A 12742-nucleotide genomic window follows, 5' to 3' on the forward strand; every position below is an offset into this window, starting at 1 on the left:
CGTGACAATGAAGGTTTGCACTGTCATAATGAAATTCACATGCACATCATATTTGCTTTATTCCTGTATAATTTGTGAATATAAATGTAGACATATCCTGTTGGTAAAAATATATTCGGAGAAATCAGAGGTACCTTTTGTGTCTGACAGAATAGAAATGCCACCTGATGCTGTATACACCGGGAGCTAGTTGACATTTCACAAAACAACAGCCATTGTTTTAGAATAATTTATTAAAAAATCTAAGAGCAATCAGCTACACATTATCCTCAGTATTTGTTGATTTAATTATCAGATTATACTGGATCAGCCCCTTAGGGGGTCTATTGTAAAGGCTCAGGGCTATAAATAGGCTATGTTTTAGCATTATATCCCATATTACAGAGATAATTACAGTATAAAACATGTGTACTGACACCTAGGGGTCATTTCTCACAAATATCAACAACTGTCAATGCGTTCTGCTGTCATCGTGGTCACGGTTGAGCAGACCTGGTCATTGACAAGGAACTAAACAGATGGGGTCGGAGTGTTTTTGTGTATATGCACAGTCGGAGTTTACCAGGAAGTATTTTAACTGTAGATATATATAGTTAACACAAACTACTGGACGTTTGTGAGAAACTTAGGTTTAAAAGTGATTTCTACTGAGGATAACAACTTTTTATTTGATCCTGTGGACGTTTAAGGATTTAGAAACGTACGAGGATAATGTTGATGAATTATCGACGATAAATCACAGTAAGTATATTATGTATATGATATACATAGCTTTACCTGACAAGGGTCTTACTTCCTTCTTGTTTTCGAAGGAAATTCTCTGTCTATTGACAATACACTTTAAATAGGATTTGATTAATTCTGATAACAGAAATAACTTGTAGAGTAGATAATTGTTAACTGTGTGGTTTATAAGAACCCATCATCAGTAGAGTAGTACTTGTGTTGACGTGATGGTGGTATTGATTCCTTGTACCAAGGAAAATTATAACAGGAAGACATTTATCTTAAGTGACATTATCAAAAGGAACTCTGATAAAGAAGAAATTTGTCCACATTGTTGAAATTATGAATTTATTAATGTGCATTTATTTTAACTTAATGTTAACCACCGATTGCAGCCCTGGAAAGTTAAGAAAACGTTTTTATAACTTCCAGGAAGTATATTTATGATCTGATTGATAATACCTTTTAATTATAATCTAAATGTCACCATAGCAACAGAAAGTCACATTTGTTTAGAGTCATTTAGGTTGAAGGTAAAGTCACTGGTCGTAATGGACTATTATTAGGATAATTAAGGTAACACCACTATTTATATGAGTGTATGATTAGGATGCCAAAGATTGTCATGGCTTAAGTGTCATTTTTTGGGTTAGCATCCTTGAGGTTGAATGTCACCAATGGGTTAGCATTCTCAAGGTTGAATGTCAACATGGGTAAGCATTTTCAAGGTTGAATGTCAACATGGGTTAGCATCATCAAGGTTGAATGTCACCATGGGTTAGCATCCTCAAGGTTAAATGTAAACATGGGTTAGCATTCTCAAGGTTGGATTTCACCATGGGTTAGCATCCTCAAGGTTGAATGTCACCATGGGTAAGCATCCTCAAGGTTAAATGTCAACATGGGTAAGCATTCTCAAGGTTGAATGTCAACATGGATTAGCATCCTCAAGGTTGAATGTCACCATGGGTTGGCATTCTCAAAGTTGAATGTCACCATGGGTAAGCTTCCTCAAGGTTGAATGTCAACATGGGTAAGCATCCTCAAGGTTGAATGTCACCATGGGTTAGCATCCTTAAGGTTGAATGTCACCATGGGTAAGCATCCTCAAGGTTGAATGTCACCATGGGTTAGCATCCTCAAGGTTGAATGTCAACATGGGTAAGCATCCTCAAGGTTGAATGTCAACATGGGTTAGCATCCTTAAGGTTGAATGTCACCATGGGTAAGCATCCTCAAGGTTGAATGTCACCATGGGTAAGCATCATCAAGGTTGAATGTCAACATGGGTTAGCATCCTTAAGGTTGAATGTCACCATGTGTTAGCATCCTAAAGGTTGAATATCACCATGGGTTAGGGTCCTTGAAGTTGAGTGTCACCGTGGATTATAGTCTTTGAAGTTGAATGTCACCATGGGTTAGCATCCTCAAGGTTGAATGTCACCATGGGTTAGCATCCTCAAGGTTGAATGTCAACATGGGTAAGCATCCTCAAGGTTGAATGTCACCATAGGTTAGGGTCCTTGAAATTGAATGTCACCATGAATTAGGGTCTTTGAAGTTGAATGTAACCATGGGTTAGCATCCTAAAGGTTGAATATCACCATGGGTTAGGGTCCTTGAAGTTGAATGTCACCATGGATTAGGGTCTTTGAAGTTGAATGTCAACATGGGTAAGCATCCTCAAGGTTGAATGTCACCATGGGTTAGCATCATCAAGGTTGAATGTCAACATGGGTTAGCATCCTTAAGGTTGAATGTCACCATGGGTTAGCATCCTTAAGGTTGAATGTCACCATGGGTTAGCATCCTTAAGGTTGAATGTCACCATGGGTTAGTGACCTTGAGGTTGAATATCACCATAGGTTAGTGACCTTGAGGTTGTATATCACCATAGGTTAGGGTCCTTGAAGTTGAGTGTCACCGTGGATTATGGTCTTTGAAGTTGAATGTCACCATGGGTTAGCATCCTCAAGGTTGAATGTCACCATGGGTTAGCATCCTCAAGGTTGAATGTCAACATGGGTAAGCATCCTCAAGATTGAATGCCACCATAGGTTAGGGTCCTTGAAGTTGAATGTCACCATGAATTAGGGTCTTTAAAGTTGAATGTAACCATGGGTTAGCATCCTAAAGGTTGAATATCACCATAGGTTAGGGTCCTTGAAGTTGAGTGTCACCGTGGATTATGGTCTCTGAAGTTGAATGTCACCATGGGTTAGCATCCTCAAGGTTGAATGTCACCATGGGTTAGCATCCTCAAGGTTGAATGTCAACATGGGTAAGCATCCTCAAGATTGAATGTCACCATAGGTTAGGGTCCTTGAAGTTGAATGTCACCATGAATTAGGGTCTTTAAAGTTGAATGTAACCATGGGTTAGCATCCTAAAGGTTGAATATCACCATGGGTTAGGGTCCTTGAAGTTGAGTGTCACCGTGGATTATGGTCTTTGAAGTTGAATGTCACCATAGGTTAGCATCCTCAAGGTTGAATGTCACCATGGGTTAGCATCCTCAAGGTTGAATGTCAACATGGGTAAGCATCCTCAAGATTGAATGTCACCATAGGTTAGGGTCCTTGAAGTTGAATGTCACCATGAATTAGGGTCTTTAAAGTTGAATGTAACCATGGGTTAGCATCCTAAAGGTTGAATATCACCATAGGTTAGGGTCCTTGAAGTTGAGTGTCACCGTGGATTATGGTCTTTGAAGTTGAATGTCACCATGGGTTAGCATCCTCAAGGTTGAATGTCAACATGGGTAAGCATCCTCAAGATTGAATGTCACCATAGGTTAGGGTCCTTGAAGTTGAATGTCACCATGAATTAGGGTCTTTAAAGTTGAATGTAACCATGGGTTAGCATCCTAAAGGTTGAATATCACCATGGGTTAGGGTCCTTGAAGTTGAGTGTCACCGTGGATTATGGTCTTTGAAGTTGAATGTCACCATGGGTTAGCATCCTCAAGGTTGAATGTCACCATAGGTTAGCATCCTCAAGGTTGAATGTCAACATGGGTAAGCATCCTCAAGATTGAATGTCACCATATTGAATGTCACCATAGGTTAGGGTCCTTGAAGTTGAATGTCACCATGAATTAGGGTCTTTAAAGTTGAATGTAACCATGGGTTAGCATCCTAAAGGTTGAATATCACCATGGGTTAGGGTCCTTGAAGTTGAATGTCACCATGGATTAGGGTCATTGAAGTTGAATGTCAGCATGGGTAAGCATCCTCAAGGTTGAATGTCAACATGGGTTAGCATCCTTAAGGTTGAATGTCACCATGGGTTAGCATCCTTAAGGTTGAATGTCACCATGGGTTAGTGACCTTGAGGTTGAATATCACCATAGGTTAGTGACCTTGAGGTTGAATATCATCATGGTCCTTGAGGTTAAGGTAGACATGCATTGATATGTGACTGGGAGATAGAATCAATAGGAGTGAAGGGCTTTCTGTTCAGTGAGGATGATTGTCATTCATAGGTTAGGGTCATTACTGTTAAAAAGTCACCATGGAGTATGGCCACTTAGGGTTAAAGTTCATAGTTCATTAGTTGACTATTGATTAGTGTTATTGATGGTAAAGCTCACTGAGGGTCAAGGTTAATATGAATTCGAATTATTGAGGTTCAAAGTTCACTGTTGTTTAAAGTTGTATGGTTTGTCACTTTCGATCTTTTTGTCATAGTAAAAACTGTTTAAGTGTTATACATATTTTTCTCCGTTTTTCTGAGTTTTAAACTTTCTAATTTTACCACTTTTTATAAAGTTGCAGCACTAGAAGTATTTTTAATTATAAAAGTAAACAATCTTTTTAACGTGTACACGTGAAAAATAGGCTAGAAAGAGGCCGAATCATTCCGATCTCTTCCGAACATCGTCGCGACAATCTTGAAGTAACTCGAGAGTTGTGAAACCAAGAGAAATGTCAACTATTTTTCGTAAACAAAACATGTGGTCGATCTCAGCAGACTTGATCGACAAAAAAAAAAATGCTCGCACACTACAACATTTGATACACACAATATTATATTACGGCATTTGTGCATTAGATGTTTCAAATACTCGCTCTGTGGACATATACCAGCACGGTCTGCTCATATTAGTCAAAAGGAAAACGTAAACAAACACATGTACATGTGCGCTTACGCTAGTTACCTGGATCACCATGTGCAGGACGTGTGGACGTCAGTCACGTGATACGATTCGGAATTCCGACAAAACCCGAAGGTAATGAACATGGCGGTGATTGAAGGCGTTTTATTCACAACCAGGAATATATGATCCCTAGATTTTGGCTCTCTTATAGGCAGACATATGGTTTTGGGGAGCTAAATCATCAATATACATGTTCATGTTCAAATATCAAATGTTAAAACGACATATCCTTTCAGTGAAAATTACAAGAAATACAACTTTAAGGTTGTTACTTCATTGATTGTCACAAAATGGAAGGGTGACAGAGGAGTAAATACAATCAGTATTGGACGGGGTCATTAAAAATAATGGTCTCTCTAAGTTATAGTCACCATTTGTAATTATGAATGTAAAGTAAGAGGACACTTGACCAGTGGTGAAGTGATGACTGAGACATTGATATAGGATATCAGCTCCAGCTTCCTGGTTGTGTTCTCATCTCAATAAGTTTGATGTCACGATTATAACTGTATGAACACAGAAACACTTCCTCTTATTGAAATCTTGTACAAACAGGGCTGTGATAACCTCACCAGTCTTATCATGTGTTTTCTTATGTCTCCCCATACACATATCACCTGGAATTTTAACCATAATATTGATTCAGTAATATATATATCTATAGCAGGTGTAAGGTGTTTATCAGGTGTTCTCCAGTACCTTCTCCTACCCCTGGAGACACTTGAACTCTCCTAACTTCAAGACAGGAACAGTTCATTTTGATATTACAAGGGTGAATGAGTTCGATATCTTTTTGTCTATCCTTGAAGTATTTCTACCTTAAACCTGGTAAGTCTAATATATGGAAGTTTGTCTAACATTATGGAGATTCTCCTTATTGCATTTGGTATTTAACAATTAGGTGTAACTAGTTGTAAACCTTCTTTTTTCTTGTGAATTCTGAGATTTTAGCCAATATATGATACTTATCTCCAAAAAGTAGTATCTTCTTAACTTAGAATGGAAGGTATTCCATTTGATTCTCAAATCTGTGATAATTATCTTTAAGATAAATTTTCAATTCAAAGCAAGTAGATGTAAAAGTTGGTTTACATTGTTATCTAAAGAACATATACAGTCTGCAGTGATAATTTAGATGAATCCTAGGGTTAAGTTGCCAGGTAAATTGGTGCATGTCAATGCTTTTACTCCTGGAACTCTGAATTCTGTACCATCAAAACCTCTGACAATAACAGTTTCTCATAGGGTATACACTGCGTAGTTGTTAAAATATTCCCCATGTAGACTTTCGCAATTTATTGTTTGAAACTTTTCCACGATGGTTATTTTCGTCAATCACATTTGTAGCCTTTGAAATCGTCATTCATGTGATATGATAGGTAAAACCATGACAATTTAACAAGGTCTTAAATTTCACAAGTTAGGGTTAATCCATGAATTTTTGACAATTTAACAAGGTCTTATATTTCACAAGTTAGGGTTAATCCATGAATTTTGGGAAATGAACAGCCAAGCAAATGTTGGCAACTAAATATGTACATACAGTAACAAAATAAATGATCAAGACGTATATTCTTGTTCACCTGTGCTCAGACTAGCGGGTATCAACATAAGTAGTGTTTCAGTACACTTTCCTTTTCATGCTTAGAGATTTTGAATCTACAAGAAAATTTACGTTGATAAAATTTGTAATATCAGGATAGTCTCACTTCACACCTGTGGTATTTTGATGTATCAGAAGTTTGACAGCTTATGTGATGATGTATAATTTACCTGTTAGGTAGGAAGACGTTTCTCTATATTACCTTACCCAGTGTGGGACCTATGCACATCAAACCAGTAAGTTATGTTGATCTGAATGACGGGATTAAGAGATTAGGTAACTTTCACAGTGATGGTATTTTTAGGATTTATTATTGGCCATTTTTGTGTTCATTAAAACTTGATGTGCAAATTAATCAGTATGGAGCTACATAAATCTATATTTAGGGTCTCGCATCAGAGATACATGAGCATTAAACACTGTACATAGTGAGCAACATGTCCATCTGTTTGATTTCTTCAAAAAACCAATTGGTTATAATTGTTTTAAAACTGCAGATGGTGATAGCTGATAGTATGTAGATATATGCAGTAGAGGTAGGAATTTGATCTCTGATGAAATCCAAGATGGCCACCATGACTCCTGGTTATAGTTTTGAAAAGGTCAAGAAATCTAAAATGGCTACAGTAGTCCCTAAAACAGCCATACTCAAAAAATTATCTGATTTCAAAGATAATACAGGAGTTTGGGGGATAGTGAATACCATAAAGATAATACAGGAGTTTGGGGGATAGTGAATACCATAAAGATAATACAGGAGTTTGGGGGATAGTGAATACCATAAAGATAATACAGGAGTTTGGGGGATAGTGAATACCATAAAGATAATACAGGAGTTTGGGGGATAGTGAATACCATAAAGATAATACAGGAGTTTGGGGGATAGTGAATACCATAAAGATAATACAGGAGTTTGGGGGATAGTGAATACCATAAAGATAATACAGGAGTTTGGGGGATAGTGAATACCATAAAGATAATACAGGAGTTTGGGGGATAGTGAATACCATAAAGATAATACAGGAGTTTGGGGGATAGTGAATACCATAAAGATAATACAGGAGTTTGGGGGATAGTGAATACCATAAAGATAATACAGGAGTTTGGGGGATAGTGAATACCATAAAGATAATACAGGAGTTTGGGGGATAGTGAATACCATAAAGATAATACAGGAGTTTGGGGGATAGTGAATACCATAAAGATAATACAGGAGTTTGGGGGATAGTGAATACCATAAAGATAATACAGGAGTTTGGGGGATAGTGAATACCATAAAGATAATACAGGAGTTTGGGGGATAGTGAATACCATAAAGATAATACAGGAGTTTGGGGGATAGTGAATACCATAAAGATAATACAGGAGTTTGGGGGATAGTGAATACCATAAAGATAATACAGGAGTTTGGGGGATAGTGAATACCATAAAGATAATACAGGAGTTTGGGGGATAGTGAATACCATAAAGATAATACAGGAGTTTGGGGGATAGTGAATACCATAAAGATAATACAGGAGTTTGGGGGATAGGGAATACCATAAAGATAATACAGGAGTTTGGGGGATAGTGAATACCATAAATGTTGGAATCATGTAGGTAGTAGTCTAGAAGGAAGTAGGCAGGAGTAGGACAATAGGTTTAAGGGACTGGTTGTACTTCTGTTTGTAGCTGGGAGTTACTGGACATAAAGATGTATAAAAGACCTGACCAGACACGCACCAGACACCCCTAATGTTATATTACCATGGTAACAGATGCCCATCATAGTAATGTTTAGTTTTGCCCTAAATGGGTGTACAGTTCCTACACACCATTCTAAGCCTAAACTTTGTGTATTTTTCAGGACGACATCTACGATGATGGTAGTAACATAAAAAATGCCACAGCGGTCAGTCGTATGAGGACACTGTTTGAGGCTCCGGCCACAGACAACCAATCCTTCAAACCAACACCTAAAAAGGTCATGAGGCCCATCACCGCAGCTGGTAATCGTGGAGTGACTGTCCCCAAGGCAGAGGAGGATGCTGGGAAAACAGCTAACGGTGTGGCAGAGGACAGCGAAAAGGCAGATGGGGTGTCCTCCGATGTTCCGTCATGGAAGAAAAGAGTGGATATGTTTAACAAACAGCAGACTCCAATTCCACCACTTAAACCAGTGAAAACTTTACCCGAAAAAACAGAGGAAAAAAAGGATGAAAATTCCAATACTGTGCCCAGTACACCTGGGAAAAGGTCAAGTAAATTGAACATTCCCGCAGCTTTCTCTGGAGCTAATGATGCACCACCACCTATTACACCTAAAAAACCTATAGTGTTTCCCAAACCTTCAGAAACAAAATCTGCTGAAAAAAGTGAAAACAAAACTGATGGTCCTCTGTCCCCAATGAAAAATAAACCTATTGTACCAAGCAGGGGTAAAACTCCTACTGGGTCAACAAATATACAGGAGGAATTACAGAGGAAATTCAGTGGAAAGGAGGATGATCTTAAAGCAAATAAGCCAAGTGTTGGGCAGAAAGAGCCTGTAAAGCCAGGAAAACTGAACATGGCCAATGTAAGAGCATTACAGGAGAAAATAAGTGGGACAAATACAAGTGATGAATCGGATGTTCAACTAAGGCCCAAGTCTGGCTCACAATTTTCAAACAGGAAATCAGTGAAGCGGAAATCTTTAACTAGAAAAAATGACGGCTTAAAGTTTTACTCTGTTGAGGTGTCGTTAGATGATAAAAAGGAAGAGAACAATGACGTAGAACCTGATATCCCTCCTCCATTGATGTTCTCTGACCTTCAAAGGTTACACGAGATTATACAGGAGTACAAATCTGCACTCAGGGAACTAGGTAAGTTATCAATAATACTAGGTCAAGGTCATATAAAGTACAAGGTCATAAAAACAATACTAGATCAAGGTCATATAGAGTATAAGGTCAACTTCAGGGAACTAGGTAAGTTATCAATAACATTAGGTCATGGTCATGCAGAGTACAAGGTCACAAAAATAATACTAGTTTAAGGTCATATAGAGTACAAGGTCACAAAAATAATACTAGATTAAGGTCATATAGAGTACAAGGTCACTTTCAAGGAACTAGGTAAGTCATCAGTAGTACTAGGCCAAGGTCGTATAGAGTTCAAGGTCACAAAAACAATATTAGGTCAAGGTCATATAGGGTACAAGGCCACCTTCAGGTTAAGGTTAAGGTCATATATAGTACAAGGTCACATTCCAATGCACTACTATGTCAAGGTCATGTATATAGGGTCATCCTTGGTGAATGAGGTGTTTTTTTATGAGTACATTGTGTTACCAGAGGGCTGCCCGGCCGAAGACGATGGTTTCACTGAAGAGTATGAGGATGTGTATGAAGACATTCCAGCGGCCATGGATGAACCACCGCCTCAATCTCGCTCAAGTGCTAAAAAATTGTCGAGGGCGGTGTCCTTAATGTAAGTACCATTGGTTTATATACATCTTGTATCTGCCTTCCCCCTCCTCCAAACATCATCACCTTTAATGTTAACAGTATAAGCTGATGTTGGGACATGGTAGCTGAGTGTTCATGGTGATTTGACTTTCTACCACCAGCTCGCCTTCATCTCCAAATTGTGCATTGCAGTATAGGTTCCGACCATAGATAGGTGATTTTCCTCTAGGTTTTTAGGTCATCTGACCCGAAGGGTCAGGATGACCAATAGTCGTCATGTTTCGTCCGTCGTCGTGCCCCGTCCGCCATGCGTTAACTTTTCACATTTTGAACTTGTTCTCAAGTTCTACCGGTGCGATTTGGCTGAAACTTGCATATAAAATGATCCTGACATGGTCCCGACAAAGTGTTGTTAGTTTTCGGGTCGATCCGAAATCCAAGATGGCTACCACAGCTGCCATCTTGAAAACACATTTTGAACATCTCAAGTTCTACCAGTGCGATTTGGCTAAAACTTGCATGAAATGATCCTGATATGGTCCCGACAAAGTGTTGTAATTTTTCGGGTCGATCCGAAATCCAAGATGGCTGCCACAGCCGCCATCTTGAAAACAAAAAAAATGATCCTTACATGGTCCTGACAAAGTGTTGTTATTTTTCAGGTCGATCCAAAATCCAAGATGGCCGCCACAATCGCCATCTTGAAAATACATTTTTAACTTCTTCTCAAGTTCTATCGGTGCAATTTGGCTGAAACTAGAATGAAATGATCCTGACATGGTCTCGACAAAATGTTGTTATTTTTCGGGTCGATCCGAAATCCAAGATGGCTACCATGACACTATATCTAATAAATTTCCTACATGTTAAGGCCCTTGGGCCTCTTGTTTGAAATAAAATTTGTTGAAAGAAATTGAAAATGATCCTGACATGGTCCTGACAAAGTGACACCATATAAAATTAATTTTACTATTGCCAAGGTAGTCAGATGACCGTCTAGGCCCTTTGGGCCTCTTGTTCTAAAACATGACACATCTTTAAATGGTCTTTGTTTTATATCCCTTCCCTGTTATAGGTGTCATGTTACCATTTTTTCAGTAAACCTATGTCGGAGAAGGAGGAGTACGATAGTAATAATCAGTTATCTCCCTTCCTTATTATATAGGTGTCATGTTACCATTTTTCAGTAAGCCTATGTCTGAAAAGGAAGAGTACGGTAATAATCAGTTATCTCCCTTCCCTATTATATAGATGTCATGTTACCATTTTTCATTAAGCCTATGTCTGAAAAGGAGGAGTACGGTAGTAATAATCAGTTATCTCCCTTCCCTATTATATAGATGTCATGTTACCATTTTTCAGTAAGCCTATGTCTGAAAAGGAGGAGTACGGTAATAATAATCAGTTATCTCCCTTCTCTATTGTATAGGGGTCACGTTATCATTTTTTCAGTAAGCCTATGTCCGAGAAGGAGGAGTACGGTATTAATAATCAGTTATCTCCCTTCCCTATTATATAGGGGTCATGTTACCATTTTTTCAGTAAGCCTATGTCGGAGAAGGAGGAGAACGGTAATAATAATCAGTTATCTCCCTTCCCTGTTATCGGTGTCATGTTACCATTTTTCAGTAAGCCTATGTCTGAAAATGAGGAGTACGTTAGTAATAATCAGTTATCTCCCTTCCCTATTATATAGGTGTCATGTTACCATTTTCAGTAAGCCTATGTCTGAAAATGAGGAGTACGGTAGTAATAATCAGTTATCTCCCTTCCCTATTATATAGGTGTCATGTTACCATTTTTCAGTAAGCCTATGTCCGAGAAGGAGGAGTACGGTAGTAATAATCAGTTATCTCCCTTCCCTGTTATAGGTGTCATGTTACCATTTTTTCAGTAAGCCTATGTCTGAAAAGGAGGAGTACGGTAGTAATAATCAGTTATCTCCCTTCCCTATTATATAGGTGTCATGTTACCATTTTTCAGTAAGCCTATGTCCGAGAAGGAGGAGTACGGTAGTAATAATCAGTTATCTCCCTTCCCTGTTATAGGTGTCATGTTACCATTTTTTCAGTAAGCCTATGTCTGAAAAGGAGGAGTACGGTAGTAATAATCAGTTATCTCCCTTCCCTGTTATAGGTGTCATGTTACCATTTTTCAGTAAGCCTATGTCAGAGAAGGAGGAGTACGGTAGTAATAATCAGTTATCTCCCTTCCCTATTATATAGGTGTCATGTTACCATTTTTCAGTAAGCCTATGTCGGAGAAGGAGGAGTATGGTAGTAATAATCAGTTATTTCCCTTCCCTGTTATAGGTGTCATGTTACCATTTTTCAGTAAGCCTATGTCCGAGAAGGAGGAGTATGATAGTGATGACCAGGATACCTATGATGACACCAGTAATTTCATTCAGGACGATGTCAGTAAGGCCCCTGGTCTGGACCTGCCAGCCCCACCAGACGAACTGCTAAGACCCCCTGTACCAGACGGACCCATTCCACGGAGAAAACCTGGACTGCCTCCACCTACCCCGGGTAGGTTATCTCTATAGACACAGTATACTGTATCCGTGATCTGAATCGTTAACTGAGAGTTGATTACTTACAATTAATATGTAGGATAATCCGAATTAACAGTGGTTTTCTTAAGATTACTTAGAATATATATACAATGATGTATGTTAGTTTTGTCTGTTTAAGGTACATAATGACTTTATAAAGACATAGAAATGAACCATTTCATTTATCTGCATTTTTGTGTGAAATTCAAAATTTAAATGATAAAGTTAAGGCCGTACGGCCCATCATCACTGTTTTCCTAATGAAT

General features: G+C 38.4%; 1 protein-coding gene across 6 annotated transcripts in view; it reads left to right on the forward strand.

The window, feature by feature from the left end:
• LOC138326056 (FYN-binding protein 1-like) overlaps nucleotides 1-12742 on the forward strand; it is a 93830-nt gene that overhangs the window by 54706 nt on the left and 26382 nt on the right. For 5 of the 6 annotated variants that reach the window (XR_011208862.1, XR_011208863.1, XM_069272174.1 and 2 more), the window contains 3 exons: nucleotides 8335-9334; nucleotides 9806-9941; nucleotides 12254-12450. Coding sequence is in view for 4 of the 6 variants with exons in the window: in XM_069272174.1 (XP_069128275.1) it covers nucleotides 8335-9334; nucleotides 9806-9941; nucleotides 12254-12450 (1333 nt within the window). In the remaining 2 variants the exon portion in view is untranslated. Of the gene's footprint in view, nucleotides 1-416; nucleotides 742-8334; nucleotides 9335-9805; nucleotides 9942-12253; nucleotides 12451-12742 lie in introns of those variants that run through there. The other variant, XM_069272178.1, reaches the window with a different exon arrangement.

Source organism: Argopecten irradians, chromosome 6 (assembly GCF_041381155.1).
Source record: "Argopecten irradians isolate NY chromosome 6, Ai_NY, whole genome shotgun sequence".
NCBI classification, from domain to species: domain Eukaryota; kingdom Metazoa; phylum Mollusca; class Bivalvia; order Pectinida; family Pectinidae; genus Argopecten; species Argopecten irradians.